Genomic DNA, 20,882 nt, shown 5'->3' with positions numbered 1-20,882 from the left:
GACAGACACAGTGAGAGAGGGAACACAAGAGGGGGAGAGGGGGGTGGGAGAGGGAAAAGCAGGCTTCTCGCTGAGCAGGGAGCCCAATGCAGGGGTGGATCCCAGAACCCTGGGATCATGACCAGAGCTGAAGGCAGGCACTTAATGACTGAGCCACCCAGGCGCCCCACCATTTTTTCTTCATGTTTTATTTTTAAGTAATCTCTACACCCAACGTGGGGCTTGAACTCATAACCCCCAAGATCAAGAGTCACATGCTCCACTGACTGACCAGCCAGGTGCCCCAGTATATCCTTTTGTTTTAAATGTGTCTTTTTAGACATGTTTTGATATGATTGAGGGTTTTAAAAAATTCAGTATGAGAGTCTGAATCAAATGGCAGTAGGGAATTTAACTCATTATATATTACTGGCATAACTGTTATGTTAGGACTTAGCTTCTGCTGTCTTAATACCATCTCACATACTTGTCACGTGTTCTCTCTGCTCCTTTTTCCCTTTCCCAATCCTTTATTATGTAACTTGAGTTTTTTGCTGGTTTGAGAGTTACCTGTTCTTCTGGTTACCTCTAACTTACCATTCCCATCTTACCTTGTCACTGTTTTGTGTCTTGAGAGTCTCAGGACTACCTTGCCTCCCTCTGCTTTCCCTGCCTTTGCTGATCCTGTGTCATCTCTCCAGGCCTGGGTTCTGTGGAGAGAAGGCAGCCCTCTTCATCCGCCATCTTGTTCAGAGCTGTCCTGGAGGGGCCTCCAGTGCTCAGTGGGGGTTTGGTTTAAATGACCTTTAAAAAGGTCACTGAGGTTTTGTGCAAGTTCTGTGGATGGTAGATTCTAAGGGAGAGTGAGGGAGAGGGGACCTGTCTGAGAGCTCTCCAGTGGAGCTAGGAATAGCAGACCTTCTGAAGTACCACATTTTGCTGCTTCGAGACATCTGCTTCTGAGCCCCAGCTTCGCTCTACGGGCTGTGTGGAACGCTGTCATTCATTGTTGCAGGACAGGCAGGACACAGATGAGGAGGGGGGCCTCCATGAGACCATAGGGAGGGATGGGGCTACTAGGAGTTGGCATGGGCATGCCCCATCCCAAGAGGTAGCCATGACGCAACACTGCCATTATCAAGGAGGAGTGTGGGCTCCAGGGTGTCAGAGTTTTAGTTTTTCAAGAGAAGCCAGGAAATTGGATTTTCTTTGTGAAATCTCCCGATCTGTATATATTGGCTCAAAAATGTTTATAACCTCATGCAGGCCACGAAGCATGTCTGCAGGCTGGATCTGGCCTACGTGCCACACAGGATTCCTGTTCCAGCCAGCTGATGAGTCTGTCTTTGTCATCCTTGACTCTTCCATCTCCTGGATAAATGTCCCCTAGAGATGTGATTTTCTGTGCCCTTCCCCTCCCAGCCACTTCCTCGGAGCTCTTTTCTCTGCCAGCGTGTTAGATGAACACAGCACTTTACAAATAATGGCAACTGGTTAGTGCTGTCCGCACTATGGTGCGCCGTTTTTCACGGCCGTCTAGTCTGCCAGGCGCCTTAACCATTCCCCTGTTTGCATTATGAATTACTTGTGACCAAGGAGTGTGAAAGTAAACGTCATTCTTGCCCCACGAGTGTAGGGTGGACGGGTTTAGTTTTCCTTGAGTCTGTCTGCAAGTAGAGCCCACGAGGCCTTGTTCCTAGAAGTCCGAGAAGGGACTCTGCCTTGTGTTCTCGCTGGGGCATGCGGCAGAGACTGTGTGCCAAGCCCCAGCGCCCAGTGCCTTGGCCTGCAGAGGGCAGGGTTGCCGTGTGGGTTAGAGCTCAGGACCTGTAAGCCTTTTTGGGGGTGGCCCCTCTTTGCCCTGCATTCCTTCCTGTCTGCCTCTGCCCCTAGAGCTGAGTGGCAGGAGCCTGCCGCTTTATAGGCACTGGGCAGTTGGTGACTCATTCCTCAGCAGCCCCTCAGATAGGGAAGTGAAACGGCCACATCTGGTGGGGGCTGACCTTTGGGTGACATCGGAAGTAGCTATGCAAACATGGGGCTCACTGCCGAGGAGGGAGAAGTCTTTTCCACAGCACTTGCCTGGCCTGGCCCCGTGTGGCCTCCAGGCCCGTGGCTTTGGTAACAGTTTCCTTTCCCTTTCCCTCCCCGCCTCCATTTTTCTCTCGGTGACAGCTGGAAGTAGCAGTGGTCACAACTGAGAGAGCCAGACATTTCTACAGCCCCCAGGACATTCCTGTCCCTCTCTACAGCGACGCTGATGAATGGGAGGTCAGTGCATGGGGGCCCCAGGGCCGAGTTCTCTCTACCAACAGGGCAGGAGTGCCCTCCCCACAGCCTGTGGTCCCAGAGGCCAGAGCAGACGGACCAGGCTCACGTCAGTGGTCAGGGCCCTCTGGGCAGAGGCAATGAGGAAAACATCTGTCTAGCTTCTGGCCTGCGGGAGGCCCGACGTCTCCTCCCATCCCAGGCTGAGTTCAGCCCTGGCCCTGGGCCTCAGGTTGAATGTCCTTGTACTTATCTGGGCTGATGAAACCACAGAGGAGCTCTGTTCCCACCACCCCTGTCCACGTGGCTCCCAGTGTCAGGGCTGTCGAGAGTGCCTTGCTTCCCGCGGCCGCAGGGTTTTGCCTCTGCTCTCCCGCAGAGGGCCAGGCACTGCTGGCTCACCAGACATCGAGTGTGGGCCTCACAGGGGTGCCCTGCCAGGCATTTTTAAACATTCTCAGCCTAGAACATTTCTGGCTGGCCTGTCTTCTCCACCCCGCCCCCTCCATTCTCGCCACCCCAGAGCCCTTCCCCTGGCTTGGACAACCCAAGCATCCGCCTCAAGCAGACAGGCCAGGAGTTCCCTGCCAGATGTCAGTTCTCTTGAAAACCAAACCATAAAGGGAATAGCTTGGAGAGACAAGGGGCGTTTGTTTCCTTGGGCCTGGTTTCTCTCAGGCTGTTGGCTCCACAGCCAGTGCTCCCCAGCATAGCTGTGAGAGGGAACAGCAGTAGACTTGGGCAGGCCTTGCTCAGGTGGTCTCCCTTGGTTTCCCATTCAAGTTTCTACCTGGCCTCATTGCCCCTCACCCCCGCCAAGCTTTCTCCCTCTCTCCCCCATTTCCTTCCCTCTGCCAGATGTGGAAGTGCCGATCCGACCCTGTTCTCCACATTGACCTGCGGAGGTGGGCCGACCTCATGCTGGTGGCTCCTCTTGATGCCAACACCCTGGGGAAGGTGGCCAGTGGCATATGTGACAACTTGCTTGTGAGTGACTCTGCCTTCCTCCCTCCCTGGGCCTCACTGCTGGTTTGCTGAGCTGTAGACTGCCTTTGTATGGGGTTCTTGCCATGGAATTCTTTTTATGGTGGGCTGATTTGCCCGGGACACTGTCCCCTGGACTCTCTCCCCTCCACCTGGTGTCAGCGTGTTCCAGCTAGTGGGCAGACGGATGGCCTCAGCTTGTGTGTGCTCTCTGAGGGGGTCTACCTCTCACCCGCCCCTTGGTGCTCAGCTCTTCTCCCTTTGTCCCTCATTCATGTGCTGTCCTCGATGTGCTCTTCCATTGTTCTCCATGCCCAGCCCTGCTGCCTGTCCCACTTGGCCCTGTCTTCTCCCCAGGATCTGGATATCCACATGGGGAATCTGATAAGAGTGTTTACTTCCTCATGGATCTCTTGTACACACTTATCTCTCCTGTAGCATTGGCCACAAGGCAGAAATGTGGTTTTCCTGTGTGTTAGGGAAAGCTTAGAGGGGAAGGAGAAGAAAGGCTGGATGAGAGGAGCCAGCTGATGGCTGGTGGTGGAGAGGAACAGAAGTCCAGCTGCACAAAGTGGGGATTGTCATCGGTCTGAGGGACCTCCAGGAAGCCGTTGTCCTAAAAGGCCTGTTTATGTGATCCTCCTGGGAAGAACTAGGTGTGTGATCTCTCTCCTGCCTCCTCTCCATTATTACCCCGCTTCCCTCATTCATTGAGCGGTTCCCTAACATGAACCAGGCCCTGTGATTGGGGACACACAGGACACGGGGCTCCCAGTTTGGAAGGAGAAGGCTTTTGGTTACACATGCAGGTGAGAAGGGAGTATGCTTTGGTGTATGTGGTACAGTCTTTAGTGACCCCAGGTGGTGCTTTGACAGTGGACACGGCTGGGCATATAATAAGTGTTCAGTAAATATTTACTGTATGTAGGAGGTCATCAGTCACTCTGCTTTGGCAAAGAGCAAGGAGATTTTCAGAGTTCAGTAGAATAAAGAAGTGAATAGTGAAGCTGGGTCAAAATGTTGGGGGTCTGATAGGAGGTTAGTCTCCTTGAATGCTAATTGATGAGTACGTAAGGCACTTCTCGAAGAATCTGCTAGTGATTGAAGCGTCATTTGAATAAGAGCCCAGGGTGACCAGAAAAAGAGTGACACACGGATTCTGCAGCCAGGATCAGGGGTAGGGGAGTACAGAGAAGGGCGAGTCTGGGGTCAGTATTATTCAAAAGGCTTCCCAGTGGGGCTGGTGCATGGCTGACTAGGCAGTTGGAGCAGGGAGGCTCCTGGCCACTTCCATCTTTGGAGGCCTGAGTGGTGTGTGCCCTGCACCATCTCAGCAGGTCTGCAGGCTTCCCACCGGCCGGTCAGCAGCGGCTGATATGATGGAAGTACACTGACCTCTAGGAGGTGTGCCCCAGGCTGGACTGGCTCTCAGAGGGCTCTTTTCTTCCCCTGCAAAGCTTTGCTTCCCTTTTTCCTTCAAAGCTGCCCCCTGCTCCATGAAATCTTCAGGGCTCCCTCTTCCTGAGTTGGCTGAGCAGTGTTATATGTTCCTAGGACCAGTCCCCAGGCCATTTGCCTCAAAAGGTTTCACTTGAAGGCATACATATTTCAAGGAATTACAAATCCCATGGTTTATTTTATTTTATTTTTTAAAAATTCTATGTATTTGAGAGAGAGTGGGTGAGAGAGAACAGGAGTGAGGAGAGGGGCAGAGAGTGAGGGAGAAGCAGACTCCTCCCTGAACAGGAGCCCAGTGTGGAGTTCGATCTCGGGACCGTAGAATCATGACCTGAGCCGAAGGCAGACGCTTAACCGACTGAGCCACCCAGGCGCTCCTCTCATAGAGTTTAAACTGTCATCCTTGCTCTATGGCTCTGTCCTCAATCAAAGATGTTTTGTCCTTTTATCCCTGAAAACATGACCCTGCTGTCCCCTTCCATCAGATCCCCTTTCCAGTGTCTAGAACCCAGGGTACCGGTAGAGCAGCGTGCTAGGTGTGAACCTGTGCGCCAGGCCTCTGGGCCCTTGGCGTGGGTGAGGTGTCTCTCTAGCCAGCCCTCTGGCCTACTCGGGCCCTGGCCCCTTCTTTGTGCTAAATAGCCAAGCAGAGGGCTTCCTGGCTGGCTCAGCTGGTAGAGTGTGCAGCTCTTGATCTCAGAGTCATGAGTTTGAGCCCCACACTGGGTGTGGAAATTACTAAAAAAAAAAAAAAAAAAGCCAAGCAGAATCAGAAAGAGGAGTGACTTTCCTGGGTCACCAGTCTAGCTGGGCACTTGTCTCAATCGGGATCTAGGCCTTCTCTCCTCCCAGGCAGCTTCCCATTGGCAGAGCTTGAGGTACTGATTGAGCAGAACACTGACCAAACAGAAGTGACCATGGGAACTGTTGCCTCCTCTCATCCCTCCTGCTGCCAGAGGTTCAGACGAGCTGTGGTTTGTCCGGGAAGGGCTGAGTTGCGAGGTGAGGTGGGAAGAGCTAGAGAGGCGTGGAGGTATTGGGTTTGTCCTCTGGTTGTTGGTGTGCTTTGCTTTGACGACGCTTAGAAACCCCAAGCCAGCCCTGACCACACTCCACACGCAGACGGGCTCCTCTAGGTAAGTTCGTTTTATAGATGCGGCAGGTGGCACAGGGCCAAAAGGAAGTGGGACTGAAACTGTCCACTCAGCCTGGTTGCCACATTGAGACGACTTGGTGGGAAACAGACGCTGGTATCTGGGACTGCACAAGCAGCCAGTCCTGAGGCTGCAGGCCATCCCACTTCCTTCCTGTCCCTAGGAGAGGGCCAGGGCACTGAGAGGGGCAGGCATCGGCTCGGTCCTGGTCATGGCATTGTTTTCTGAACTCCCCCCACCCCTTCCTACATGGGCTGCACTTCAGGGAAGGGGTGTGCTGACCATTGTCTCCCCAAGGGGCCCACAGCTGGGGAGGGGGTACCAGAGCAGTCAGGGCATAGGGGAGCACCCTCCTGGGGGGCCCCAGGGCTTATTTCTCCCCCAGGCAGCCCCTGGCCCAGGGAGCCTGTGCTTATAGTAGTAATAGGAGCTACTGTCTTGGGAGCCTGTCCTTGATGCCAGGCCCTGCATGAAGAGCTTTAAGCATTTCCAGCCTCTGTCCTCACAACCACGCAATGAGGGGGGCATTTGCAGAGAGAAGGCTAAGACTCCCAACCTTAAATTACTCCTCCAAGTTCTCATGGCTTGAAGTGGGAGTAGATAGCACAGTCGGGATTCGAACCCAGGTCTGTGATTTGGCAACCCACTGAGCAGGCGGGTCCCACTCACAGCTTCTCTGGTGTATGACTTGGTGAGATGGCCTGGAACTCGGAACTCGGGAGGTAGTGAGGCTGTGTGGGATAATGGCAGATCCCATGGGGTGGCATGCAGAGTTCTGTGCCCTGGATTGTCTCCATGGGACCTTGGGGAGTGCAGCTTTTCTGTCCGGGACCCAGAGCAGCTTCCTTACAGGGTCATGGTGAGGTGCGTGGGGTACTGCGTAGAAGAGGATTTTTGTCACGTTCAGGTGTTCTCACTGCCCAGTTTTAGTCCGGCCTCGAAGTAGAGCTGGTGTTGGGGTAGATGGGCCCCAACCAGTGAGTAGTCTGGGCCTTTGCTTTGGGGGTAACTGCTACCTGGGCTGGCTTCTGTCTGGGAGGTGTGTCCCGCAGTGGAGAAGCCTTGTGCTTTGGCTCGGAGAGAGCATTCTGCAGAGGAGTGGGGGTCTGCGTGGAGGTGGCTGGGCTGCTGCGAGGGTTGGTGGAGGACCTTTTCTGCATCAGGCCCCATGCCAGCACCCATGGGGAGGTGGAGAGGCTGAGGAGACATGAGATTGGCGGACACGGACAAGTCTCACCCAGTCATCCCCGGCCCATGGCTGGCTGTTACCCAGAGGATGGTGGGTGGGATTGGGAGTGCTGGGGAGGGGTGGCAGGCAGAGCAGCAGGCACCCGCCTGCCACACCCCGGCCCTTCTCCACAGACCTGTGTCATCCGAGCCTGGGACTGCCGCAAACCCCTGCTCTTCTGCCCGGCGATGAACACCGTCATGTGGGAGCATCCCATCACTGCTCAGCAGCTGGGCCAGCTCAAGGCCTTCGGCTATGTTGAGATACCTTGTGTGGCCAAGAAGTTGGTGTGTGGAGACCAAGGTGCGCACCTGGCCAGGCTCATAGGCCCTCCCTGTGGCCCTGGGTCGCAGAAGGGCTCAGCTCCAGGGTCAGATCTGGGTCGGCATCGCAGTCTGTTGTGACCTTGGGCAGAATTGTTCTCTGGGCTCCGTTTTCTTGTCTGGGAAATGGAAGTCATGATTCCTCTCAGACTTGGGAGGATTAAATGAGATGTCAGGTGCCTGGTGTCCCTGGCACACTGCCCATATGCAATTCCGGACGGCTACTGCGACTCTTCCCGGGGCCTGACCTGAGGGTGCCTCAGAAGGGATTAGATGGGTCTGGCTCCTGCAGACATGGTCCTGGCCTTCAGTCATTGGGCTTTGGGTGGAGTGCTCAGGCGAGCATTGAGCAGGGTGGCTTGGGGCTGGGCCCTTGCCTTAGTCTGCAGGCCATAGCAGAACCTTACTCCCTAGGTCTGGGGGCCATGGCCGAGGTGGGCACCATTGTGGACAAAGTGAAAGAAGTCCTCTTCCAGCATTGTGGCTCTCAGCAGAGTTGAACCCAGGATTTCTGTCATGTGTATCGCTCTGCACTCAGCGTGTTTTCAGGCCAAGTTTATGAAGAAGGTGGACATTGGCATAATATGGTGAAGACTCCTGTGTTTACTGGGGGGTCTGGCCTGGTCCTGCTCCAGAGCCTCCCTGGGGGCCTGACTGGCCTCAGGTTCAATGAGACCAAAGGCCCAGGCCCCAACTTCTTTCCAGCTGAGAGATGCCTGCTTTCCAAGACCCTCCTTACCTTTCCCTGGGATTGGCACAGCAGGCTACTGTATGTCCCTGTGCTCTGGGAGGGGGACTGAGGGATGACGGAGAAACCGTGGTTCTCCCTGGTGCCTGGGAGCCACTTCAGCTCCTTGGTGGGCTGCCCCGGCACTGTGCAGTCAGGGCAGCCTGTGATTGGCAAGACACTGAGATTCTCCATAAACCATGCGGTGAGATCGGTGGGGCAAGGGGGTTGCCAACTGGGGAATAAAGAGTGACCTTTAGAGGAGTCTGTGTCCTTCCTTTACCTCTGTCTTGGTCTCGGAGCTCAGGGGCATTGCTTGGTGTGGCTGGGGAAGGGTCAGGGCTGACAACTGACTGGCGTGTCTTCCTGCCAAGCTCATATGGGTGGTTGAGGGCTCAGAAGCCCGACAGACTCTAGTTGAAATCCCAGCTCTGCCATGTGTTAGCAGTGGGACTGTGGCTCAGGGCCCAGCCTTTCTGACTCTGGCTTTCCACATCTCGGTTATCCTGCCCTAGTGGAGTTGAGAGATTAAACGAGGTTATGTGTATAAGATCCCCACCTCCCTGCCTCTTACATAGTAAATGTCAACTAAAGGGAAGTTAAAGCCAAATACATATCATACCAGTGAGCTTTGCTTAACATTTACTGAAACAGATCCTCTCATTTTGGGAGAAGTAAAATCCCCAGCCCTAAGCTGACGGGGCCTTTATGCAAATGACAGCCACACAGCCGGCAGGGTTGGAACCTGCCCTTACTTCCTGATGTCTTCATCAGCTTTGTTGCACCTGAGACTGGGACCTGGGTGTCTTGTGCCTCCCCTTCAACCCCACCCCGTGGTACACAGGAGTGTGGGAAGTAGACTCCGGAGAGAAACATGTTCTGCCCTAGAAAACCCCACCACCCTGTCTCTGACCTCACGGCTGCCTGGTTGCTGCATTGGGGAGAGGCTTGTGTGCCTATTTGGAGCTGTGGTTGGGGCTGGCTTCCTGCCTGCCGGGCCTGGAGGGTGTGTGGGCACTCCATGCATGCCCCTGGACCCCTGAGGGTAGAGATTAACCTTTGAGGGGCACCAGTAAGCCTCCTGGCTGGGACCAGGGCTTCCAGACCTCCACGAGCCTTTATCTTGACTTAATTAAGTGACCCTTTGCGATAAAATAATCTGAAGGCAATAAAGAAAATCCACTTCAAAGCGCACACCAGCCTCTTTGACAGGCTTGAAGTTGGGGGATGGGGAGGACCTGGATAACTGAAATCCAGAGACAATCCAAAAGTCGTTCTTACAGTGGTTCCCAGCATCCCTTGTGTCCACATTGCCCTTTCTTTCCCTCAGCAACCTATTAATGAGTAGTGAGGCTCTCCAGGTTTAACAAACTGCTACGGATTTACTGAGTGCTTATTGTATGCAAAACCTTGTGCCGGGCACTTTAGGGAAGACAGCTGCCCAGCAGACCTGCTACACGATGCTGGTTCTTGAGGGCCGTAGGAGCAGCGAGGCTGATAGGCCTCTAGATGGCACGTCTGCAGGCAGCTCTGGCTTCTCAGAGCGGGACCGAGGAGGTTGTTGGCTGGAAGGAGAAATGTCCCCTGTGGACTTGGGCCAGCTGGAGGCTCCATCCCTGGGGTGTGCCACTCTGTCACAGCAATCCTGTATCCCCGTTGCACATTTTGAACTGGGGTTTGGATGAATGGCCTGGAGCTGGGGCTGAAGAGCCCGGGTGTCCCCTGAGCCCCTGACGCTGGAGTTGAGAGAACAACATCAGGCTGCTCCCGCCTGGTCCTAGCTGCAGAGAAATGAGGGGCACAGCTCGCCCCACCAAGAGTCAGAGCTCTGAAAGTGGTCAGCGTAGAAGTTAGAAGTATTTCTGAGAGAAGATGCTAGTTTCTCTCATTTTATTGAATTCTGGAAGTTTGACAAAACTGAACATTTGGGTCTGAAACTCACACTCTCGTTCGGCAGCCTGGAGCTTCTCTGGGCTGCTGTGGCTACTGTGGGGTGAGAGGCGCAAGTCTCCAAGCCAGGGCCTGGCCCCAAACTGGGCTGCATCTAGCTCTTCTGTGATCCTGTGATTTCTCCCCACTGCCTCAGGGTAAGGCCCTGACTTCTGGGCCATACTCAACTTGGCCTTCCATGAACTGGCCCCTGCCTACCTTTCCAGCTCCACCCCTGTTACATGCCACCATGCAAGGCTCCCCATCCTCTTCCCGGCTGGGCTGCCTTGACAGAGCCCTGTTGCTTCTTACCTTTGCACCTGCTGCCACTTGGCCTGGCTGACCCCTGTTCTTCATCTGGCTGACTCCAGGTGATACACTCATGCCTCAGATATACCTGGGTGCCACCTCTTTTGGAAAGCCTTTCCTGGCTGGCTCAGGCTAGATCGAGTGGTGCTTGCCCAGGTTCCTATGGTGCCCCCTCTTCTTTATTATAACACGGAATTGCAATTGCCTGTTTGCTTTGTAAACAGGGATCTCCTGGAGGGCAGGAGTTGGCCTGTTCCTCACAAAGCCTGGTATGTCATTCCAAGCTTGTACTGACAAAAGATGTGTGTGTGTGGTGGTGGGGGGAGGGGCAGTCCTCCTTTCTGAGAAAGACAACCTAGGAGCGATAAAAGCAAAGACTGATAAATTTGCCTACAGAAAAACAAACAGTTCCACCTAGCAGTAACCCAAAGGCAAGGTCAAAAGACAAACATAAGTGGGAGATTATTCGCAGCTCATATAACAAAGGACTAATTCCTCTAAGATATAAAGAGCTATATGTTGATTCCCAAAAGACCAAGAATACAAAAGAAAAGTGAGCAGAGGATAAAAAGATCAAGTCCATGCACACACACAAACGCACACCCCCGACAAGGCTCTTAAATGTGAAAAGCTACTCCACCACATTCACAGGGAGAGTGATGCAAAGCAGACTGCACCCCCGTGGAGGTTTCTGTCTGTCAGATTGGTGAGGGCGAGGGGACGGGCACCTGCTACCTCAATAGCAGGTCTGCAGGTTTGCTACAACCTCGCTTGAGAACAATCTGGAAATATCCATCAAAATCATGTATGTCCTTTGCTCTTTCACCCAGCAATTCTACTTCCAGGGATTAGTCCCACAGATAGGCTGGCATATAGGACATTATGTCTGAATAAAGCTATTTATTGCAGCATCGTACAAGCCGGTAAAAGGCTCGGAACACCCTTGCTATCTCACAGCTGGAGACCAGTTGCATCAGTTACAGTTGCCCCTACACAGGGACGCTACGCAGCCACAAGGTGAAAGTGAGGAAGCCCTCTAGGTGCCCCATGGGATGCCGTCCAAGACCATGTTGCTAAACAGAAAATGCGAGACGCAGAACAATGTCTGTTGCATGCTAGCTTGTGTGCAAAGCAAGTGAGGGGCGGAAAGGAGGCTGTGTTCCCATTGGCTTGCAGGTGCATCGAACACCTATGGAAAAATAAACAAGAAACCAGTCAGTCCATTGTTTGGCGCTTGGCAGCAAATGGTGGAGAGAGGTGGGAGACCAACTGCATCTTAAGTTGTGAGGCAGAGTCTATTACCAACCGCAGAGGCAGTAAATCCACACATTTTAGGAAAGGTTCCTTCTGTCCTTCATCCAGAAGTTCCTAAAAATGACTTGGCAGAGAGTTAATGCAAAAGGCTTGGCAGGGGCCTCTGGAGATTTCCATCAAGGCCTCTGGAGTAGGAATGGGTCTGTTTTTCCTGTGTTGAGCTCATAGAGGACCCTGGGTGCTCCTTAGGATTCTCTGAGACCCCTGGTTTCAAGCAGCTTATGGTCTTATGGGAAGAAGACCCAAGGCCTTAAAACAATCAAATTACCGTTAGAATTGAACGTGAGACTCAGTGTATGGCTCAGAATTGAGAAGTAGGAAGGCTGGGCCTGTTGAAGGGTGCAGAGCTCATGCCCATGCTTCCTGGAGGACGGGGGAAGGGACAAGAGGACAGGAAGGCTGGAGACGTGCTGCCTGTGCTTGATGTGGGACACCTGGATAGGAACTTGGGCTTCCGGGGCTAAGGACCTGGGGAGGTTCAGAAGGGGAGCGAGGAGAACGGGGAGTGTGACAGAGGTCAGCTTCGTGGTTCCCAGGACAGACTGGAGGACTGAGATGCTGGAGTTGGGGAGGAAGCCGGACACTAAGCAGGGGAAGCAAGGCTGTGCTGAAGGCCTTGGCCAGACCTGTGGTTCTGGGGAGGAAGGGGGTGCAAAAGTGAGTGACGATGTGACAAAAATCTAGCAGGATTAGAAAGCGTAAGAACCACTGTCCTGTGGCTGGAGGGTGTGGGGCTGGGTTGGGGGGGGGCACTTAATGACAACTGTGTGTGTGTTGCCGCAAGATTTATTACCAGTCCCCCGTGCCACCCACTAAAAAGAATTTTGCTTTGCTTACCACAGTTTTTTTTCCCCTCAGGATTGTTTAGTCTGCCCTCATGGTTCCTGGGCATTCTGTGGTGTGGAAGTAGGAAAAACAGACGGAGCCAACAGAACTGAGGAGATGGGAAGAGAGGGGCAGGGAGTCTTGCTTTTCGTGTTGTGTCTCCTTTGTGAGGTAAATTCTGGTACTGGGCGAAGGGGGAGAGAAATTAAAGCCCAGAGCAGAGACTCGATGAACTCCGTAAGGAAGAGTGGAGAGAGGCCTGAGTGGAGGGGGCGGCAGCAGAGCCTGGGAGTTGGGGTACAGTTTGCGAGTTGGCGTCACAGTCTTTGAGCTGCTGGGGAGTGTTCAAGAAGATGGAGGTGTTTGAGGAATGTTGCTGAGGATGGTGAGTTGGACACACGTCAGAGTTCTTCAAGAGACCCAAATAAGGATTGCGGTTCCTTTTAAATTCCTTGGCCCGTGTGTGCATTCTGAGTGGGACTATGCAGGACCGAACCACCTGGAGCCCTCATTCTATCTGGGTTACGTACGTGGGTTATGTGTTCCCTGTCCCGTTACATTGATTGATCTCGTTCCACCTGACACCCCAGCTTTGTGATGGAGCTAGCTAGACTAACCCACCTTACAGATGGGACGGTGAGGGTCCCCCCAGCCAGTTTCTCTCTGCCCAGGAGCCACCTCCGTGGAGGCCGTTGCCGCAGAACCAGCGCTACCCCCTTCGTGAGCGTGTACCGTGCCGGGGTTCCTCGAAACGCTCCGTCTACCACACACCACGACTACCACCAGATACCTGTTTTTTTGTTTGTTTTAGTTTTTTTGAGTTCCAATTTAGCAGCTGCCTCATTACCTTTTTCCTCCCATATCTTCCTTCAGACATACATTGCGGTTTCTGGGGCAGCACAAAAATCTGAAATGTCACGCAGATGCCTCAGAACAAAGAGGCCTGGAATCTGATCCCAGTGACTGACAGGTTGTTTACACCAGAAGCTTCCTGGTGGAACCAAATCTTCCACAATCGTCAAGGCGGGTTTGGTACTACCTGGGGCAAGGCAAGGATCGGGCCAGAGCTGCCAGTGGTCTAACAGCAAAGGAATGTCAAGAGTGGGTGGGTGTGGAGGCACTGGAGACTGGGGCTTTGGGGCCTTTGGAGGACGTGCTGCTAATCCAGCTATGATCTGAGACCGTGTTATTCCCTTGGTGCAACCGGCTCGTCTCGTGGTGGCTTTATCCACTGAAGTTACACAGTTACCCTTTGCCTGCTGACCCAGATAGCAGGTCCCCAGGGATTGGAGGCCCAACAAACTCCCTTTTGGGCCTCTGGATTCCTGAAAAAGTGGGGAGAGTTCAAAGGTGCCCTTACTCCCTGTGGGTGAGGGCTCAGAAGCAGCCAGCTCAGGCATGCACGCGGAAAGGAGAGGCTGGGGTGCCCCCCAGAGCCTGCAGGGGAGCTTGGGGGTGGGGGTGAGGATCATTTCTTGTGCTCTCGGAAAGAGCACAGCTTGGTAGTTCATATGTCACCTGTAACTTCCACAAATCTCTCTCTTGGCAGGGGAGAAGTCGAGCTCTGGAGCTCTGCTCTTGGGAAATTGGCATGACGGGAACTGGGGAGAGAAGGCCCTTGGAGGGAACTCCTGCTTCTATCCGGCCCCTGGCCTGTGCTTTGCCTTCCTTATTTTGTCCTTCTCACCATCCTTCAGGATAGGCATTGCTTTCCTATTAAAATCAAGAATCTGAGGCTCAGAGAGAACTACAAACCGAGATAAGTCCTCTCAGATGGGAGAGCCAAGTGGGCGCTGTGTGCACAGGCTGGGCCCGTGTTGGGAATGGGAAGAGGTGCTGGTGAGCTCACTTTGTCGTCTAGAGTGAGCTCTTCTGAGGGGTTAAGAAGGGACAATGAACACATCAGGAGCACTGGCATCAACAGGGGCTGACCAGGGTAAACCAGGGCGCGTGGTCACCTTTCACGCAGAGCCGCAGGAGGAGGGACTTCTCAGAAGTGACTGCCACCATTTTTACTGTAACCCTCATGGCATCCCTAAGGTGGGATGGTCCAATTGGCAGATGTTAGCCCCAGTTGGCAGATGAACACACTGAGGCTTGACTTCCTCAGGGATCCACAGCTTTGAAGTGGGATAGCATGGGTTGGCTCTAAGCCCTTGCTGCCTCTCAGGCCTAGAGCCCTTGGAGGACCCAGACGACGAGACCCGCTGGAGGAACAGCAGGTGAGTGAGGGTGTGGTGGGGGGCTGGGACAGGGTGGAGGCCCCAAAGGCTTCGGTAGCATTACCTGGTGGTCCTGGACCTCCAGGGGAACAGTGGCTGAGGCAGGGAATTTCTGAGGGGGAAAAAAGTCTTCACTGAGTTGCCCCATTTCTACCATTGGTGAACAGGAACACCGAGGACTCCTTGTGTGTCTCTTGGAGCCAGGACTGGCCCCTCCGGGCTACGGGCTCCAGCTCTGTCCTTCTAGGTAGGACTCCCAGAGAGACTGTGGTCATCTGGGATGCAGGAATACTTAGGTCATGGGGCAGAGGGTGGGTCTGATCATGCATGGGGGGAGGGTTTGTGAGCCTTGTGGTTGGTTCCTCCTATATCCACCAACATGGCTGGTCTCCCAGGAGTGGATCAGCAGCAGACATGGAGAGCCCAGGGCAAAGGTCAGATGGCCTTTGCAGACCCCTGGGCATGTTGCATCACAGGTGGATGGGCAGGGCTGGCCTCCGGTCATCTGGCTGCACCGACCACGCTGCTTGGTAGCACCCACGCCTGTGTGGGATTGCAGGCTGGCAGGGCTGACCCAGGAAGGGTGGTCCTTCCCTTAGTGAGGACCAGTCTGTCTGGGGCAGGTCACACAAGTGCAGCAGTCTGAGGATTCTGCAAGCCAATGTTGTGTCATCAAAGGCTGATCGGGTTTCTTCATTCATTTAAAAATTGAAAAGAAAAACACACAAAAAAACAAATGGACTTTACTTTTTAGGTTCACGGCAAAGTTGAGTGGAAAGTATAGTGAGTTCCCGGGTACCTGAACCCCAACACATGCCCAGCCTCCTCCCATTATGCATCTTTCCAACTTTGTGTCCAGACACTGTCCTGGCCCAAGGCCCAGCCCTGACCTCAAGACACTTCCAGTTCAGTGAAGTAGACAGAAGAGCAGATAGACTAGCTCAGGGCAGGGGTAAGGGGTGGGAGCAAGTAATCTTGGGGTGTGAAGGGGGCTCTTACTGGACCACCTGCCCAGCCTGCAGGGGTGCTCTGATGAGTGAGGAGCTCTATAAGGAGGCTTTCCAGCGCCGGATTCTAAGAGTAGGGTAGGCATTAGCAGAGAGGTCCAGTGGGGTGGGCAGGGGCGGGGTGCAGAGTGTGTGCAGAAGCCTGGGGCTGGCTGGCCCATCTGACCCTGACTCTGGATCTGGCTTCGAGATTGGATGTGGTGGGTGGAAGCAGGAGGAATCCCACCCTGCAGAGCCTAAAGCAAAGGGGTTTAGTTTGAGAAGGAAGGGTCCAGGCTGGCTGGAGCAGGCAGCAGGGGCTTACCGGTACAGCCTTTGGAAGAGTCTGTGAAAACTCAGCTACTGGGTTGTGCAACTTGTGGCTTTAAATGTGTCCTGAAGATGCTTCAAGCATTCTCACTGATGCCTCAACTGCAAGCCCCTTGAGGACAGAGTCATTTGTCTGATGGCCCATGGGCCAGTGCCCCCCTTCCCTTCCACCCAGAAATAGCCTTGGCCAATAGTCTCATCTCACAGAGAGGCAGCTAAGACCCACCAGGCACAAGTCTGGTTCATGTCAGTGTTTCTCCATTTATCCCTGGTGGTGTTTCTAGGAAAGGGACATGAAAAAAAGGAAAACCCCATTCTTTTTTTTTTTTAAAGCTTCTTATTTATTTATTTGACAGATCACACGTAGGCAGAGAGGCAGGCAGAGAGAGGAAGAGAAGCAGGCTCCCTCCTTAGCAGAGAGCCCGATGCAGGGCTCAATCCCAGCACCCTGGGATCACAACCTGAGCCGAAGGCAGAGGCTTTAACCCACTGAGCCACCCAGGTGCCCCAGAAAACCCCTTTTATTTATTTATTTATTTATAAATTTTTAAAAAAATTTTTATTTTTTATAAACTATATAATATATTTTTATCCCCCGGGGTACAGGTATGTGAATCGCCAGGTTTACACACTTCACAGCACTCACCATAGCACATACCCTCCCCAATGTCCATAACCCCCCCCCCCCTCTCCCACCCCCCCTCCCCCCAGCAACCCTCAGTTTGTTTTGTGAGATTAAGAGTCACTTATGGAAAACCCCTTTCTAACAGAGCAAGCTGACAAGGCACAGAGTGGGCAAGGACGTGGACCCCTCGCCCCAGTAAGCCTGAGGCACAGCCAGAGTCCCCTGGCCCCCAGAGTCCTCTGCGAGGGGCATCAGCCAGGCCCGGGGTAGGTGAGGGTGCCCCGTGCAGCTGGGGCTCCGAGCCTCTGCTTGCTTGCTTGTTGCGCAAATGCAGACAGTCCGGTGTGCCCTTTCCCTGTGATCCTGAGGACAAGGGGGCTCTGAGGCCATCTGACAGCAAAGATAGTCCTGAACCAGAGTAGAGAATTCCCAGAGCAGTTCTCTCCATGAGGACAGCCTCTTCCCTTCCACCACTGCTTTGGGCCTGCAGCAGAGGGGTCCCTGCATGGGGGACAAGGACCTACCTGTTGGAGGTCCGAGACTGTGCACACGCCCCTCTCACCTGTGTCCCACCAAGGAGACTCGTGTTCTGAGCATCGTGTGCTGGGTTCTTTGCCCCCATGACTATTTCATCTGTCATCCTGTGAGGTGGATACTGTTACCATCCCCATTTTACTGGTGAGTAAACTGAGGCTCAGAAGGGAGAAGTGACCACCGAAGGCATAATCTGGTTGGTGGCCATGCTGGAATACTTCCTCTTGCTCCGGCTGGGCAGGATGGAGCAGTGTGGCAACAGAGGGGCTCGGCCTAATCAATAACACTGCGCCTCATTCATTCATTCCCTCCCTCCATCCCTCTTTATTGTACTGACACCTCCTGCCAGGCACTGTGCTCAGCGTTGGGGGTGGGCTACTGAGAGGAACAGAAGCAGATGTGCTCCCTGCCCTCAGGGGCTAGCTATCTAGCACTAGAGATGGACCTTTATCAGATACAGAAGAGGAAACCCTCTGATAAGGACCTAGAAAGAAAAGTACAGAACGCTCTGAGAGTGGTAACCACAGGGCCTAATTTTGTGAGGTGAAAGGGAGGTTTCAGGGAAGAATTCCTGGAGGAAATGAGCAGAAGAAAAATGAATGGCCAATAGTTAGCTGGGGAAGATGACCCGGAACATTTCAGGCTGAGGTTACTGGATGTGCAAAGGTAGGAAGGAGATGGCTAGCTGGGGAAACTGAAAGAAGAGTCATGAATAGGGCAGAGGGCAGTGAGCGAAGGTGGATAGGATGGGCAGAGGTCCAATGGGGCAGGGTCTGGGGGGCCACAGCAAATAGCTGTGGGAAACTGAGGCAGGCACCTGTGAAATGAGAGCTTCCTCTCTTTGCCATGAGCAAAATGAAAACACAACAGTGCATGTAGCTTCCCCAAAAGTTTGGGCTGCATTAATAGTGGCATAAGATGCAGATCAAAGGAGGCAATTGTTTCTCTTTTTGACCTAGACTGCACTTGAAGGGTTGTGGTCCTTTCAGAGCCCTCCCTGTCCAATATCTACAGGAGAAGAGCCAGCACACTGAACAGGTGCACAAAAATGGCTGGATGTACAGAGAAGAACAGCCTCTGGGGAAAGAGTGTGTGCTAAACCTCTGAGGAATCTCGTAGAGACTAAGTTCAATTCCATAGAGAGAAAAACATCCTGGCACTTAGGTTTATGAAATGCAGAGTGAGGTCCTGTGAGGCACTGAGCCTGCTGCCCTGGGGGTCAGAGATGTGGAGATGGACCCTGCTTAGCTTAATGGGTGGTCTATGTACAGTCCTTAGTTCTGATTCAGCACAAACTGTCTGCCCTCTCCCTTCCACCTCTGAGTTGGAGACCCACCACACATGTCCCCAGAATACAGGGTCTTGGGCCAAGATAGTGATGGGCTGACCACAGCTAGCCCGGGGGCAGTGGGGGGCCTCTGGGTTTGTGCTATTTAGATTGCTTTGCAGAAACCAGACATTGAGGATGGTGGTGGTCTTAGGCCTATGGACTGCTGCTGGTTGATACCTGGCGTCATTTCCCAGGGCCTCTCTTTCGGAATCCTAAATATCTTCTGGTACCCTGGGCATTCCAGTTGTCCGTCACATGGTCCCCACTCAATCAGAATCTACGAGAAGCCAACAGATCCCTCCCCCACTTCCCCATCAACCGTGTGCATACTGAGTCTTCTCAGAACTCCCCTGTTTCCCGAAAGAGAGGGTTGCTGTGGCTCTCATACCCCAGTACTCTCACTCTTGATCCCTTCTGGCTTTGACATTCTGTTAGTCCCCAGCCTTTGTCTTCTTTCTTGACAAGAGCTCCAACCTATGCCCTTAGCTCCTTCCCACTGCCGCCATAGCCTCCACACCTGTTCTTGCTCATGGCGCTGGCACCTGCCTTCTGTTCCCCACTTGGCTTGTCTGCTCTCTGCTGAGCTCTGGGGCTGGGGGCAATTACAGTCATTTGTAAATGAAGTGTATATATCTTCAGTGTACAACTTGATGGTTTTTGCATGTGTGTACACCTGTGTAACTACCATCCAGATCAAGCTAGAGACCATTTCCAGATCCATCCTCTAGGCTCCTACTGTATTATTACTGGACACTTGGCAAGGGTTGCCTTTTATTCCAGCTAGCCGGAGGACAGGAATGTATCCTCTTTACTGTTTTTGCCTCATTCCACCTGGCCTCGCACAGAGCCATGCCCATGGGAGATGCCCTTTGAGGCCCATTAGATGGAGGGGCGTAGAGTTGGCCAAGCATATCTCAACATGTGCCCACTTGTCCTTCCGAAATGTGGGAGAGATGACAGATGAAGGATGGAGTCACTGGAGCGCCGGAGAACCCCTGAGCCCCAAGTGTGCTGGTTCTGATCAGGTGAGCTGCCATCCCCAGGATGACGTGTACAGGTGTGCAGGCACACATTTGCACCTAGGGTGCAGGTGCGAGGAGCTCCTTGTGTGGAATGCCCTTCCCAGAGGGCACCTGCTAGAGCATGGAGCTAGCCAAGCTCCCAGTCAGGGCCCAGAGAACTCTGGCTTGAGCACTCACCATGGCTGGTTCTGAGAGCTGAAGAAATAGGTCCAGACCCAACTCAGAGGAGACTTTGGATGCCTGGTGCAGAATCCCCTGAGGGAGGTCAGAGGGCATGGATTCTCACTTGGAGGCCAACACTTCCCCTGCTGGCTACCCTTCCTCGGGAGAGCCTGTCCCTTTCCTCCTCTTAGTTCATAACCTCGCTTGGGAGATGGTGCCTGCAAGAAAATAGAACCTGGGCCTGGGCTTGAGCAGTAAAATGGGGACAGCAGGAAGAAGTTGGAGGGAAGAGGGGAGGCAGGGCGGCATGGGTAGGTGGCACATGAAGTCCAACTGCTGTCCTGGAAAAGCATATCTCCGGACTGTTGAGACTTGAAGATGTGCTCCTTATTCTGAGACACAACTCTCTAGTTCTTTGGGGAACAGAGAGGGACCTCTTTTCTGAGGTCCAGATGCCAATTGTGGTTGAGGGTCTTGCCCTCAGGTGGTCTCTGCGTCCCTCAGACTGTATGATTGCTATTTCCCTTTTTTTTTTTTAAAGATTTTATTTATTTATTTGACAGAGAGACGGTGAGAGAGAGAACACAGCAGGGAGAGTGGGAGAGGGAGAAGCAGGCTCCCGCTGAGCAGCGAGCCCGATGCGGGGCTCGATCCCAGGACCCTGAGACCATGACCTGAGCTGAAGGCAGAGGCTCAACCCATTGAGCCACCCAGGCGCCCCTCTCATCTTTTTGACTGTAGTAAATATGGGTCTCACACAAGGCTGGGGGACACTGGGTGAATCTTGGCTTTTATGTAATATCTGTTACTTAAGGGCTCAGTGCAGGGCTTGAATCCCAGGTCCACCTGACACCAAAATTTGTCTTATTAACCACTCTGCTTAAGGCAGCATGATGGCAAAGTCTTATTAACAGGGGTGGCCTGTCCCTCCATAATTGGTAGAGGCATGATCATGAGCATATGATGTCAGATAGGAAAGGAGGGAGAAAATGAGGAGAACTGCGCATCAGTGCTCAATGCAGATGGTAAGGATTAACTAAACGACCCTAGATCAATTTGTGAATGGGAAAAGCTGGGATCTGCAAGGGTGTATTATTATCCTTATTTTACTAGAAGAGAAACTGATGCTCAGGGGATTTACTCAATCAGAGTCAAGAAGCAGGAAGATGTGGA

At 53.3% G+C, this 20,882-nt stretch overlaps 1 protein-coding gene across 7 annotated transcripts in view; it reads left to right on the top strand.

The window, feature by feature from the left end:
• Positions 1-8,385, top strand: part of PPCDC (phosphopantothenoylcysteine decarboxylase) — a 25,554-nt gene extending 17,169 nt beyond the window's left edge. For 6 of the 7 annotated variants that reach the window (XM_059371805.1, XM_059371804.1, XM_059371810.1 and 3 more), the window contains 4 exons: positions 2,155-2,250; positions 3,106-3,234; positions 7,206-7,374; positions 7,809-8,385. In XM_059371805.1, coding sequence (XP_059227788.1) covers positions 2,155-2,250; positions 3,106-3,234; positions 7,206-7,374; positions 7,809-7,894 — 480 coding nt within the window. In that variant the 3' untranslated portion in view covers positions 7,895-8,385. The remainder of the gene's footprint in view (positions 1-2,154; positions 2,251-3,105; positions 3,235-7,205; positions 7,375-7,808) is intronic. The other variant, XM_059371809.1, reaches the window with a different exon arrangement.
• Positions 8,386-20,882: the final 12,497 nt, after the last annotated feature.

This window comes from Mustela nigripes, chromosome 13, assembly GCF_022355385.1.
Source record: "Mustela nigripes isolate SB6536 chromosome 13, MUSNIG.SB6536, whole genome shotgun sequence".
Taxonomy (NCBI): Eukaryota; Metazoa; Chordata; class Mammalia; order Carnivora; family Mustelidae; genus Mustela; species Mustela nigripes.
This window is presented reverse-complemented; position numbering and strand designations above follow the sequence as displayed.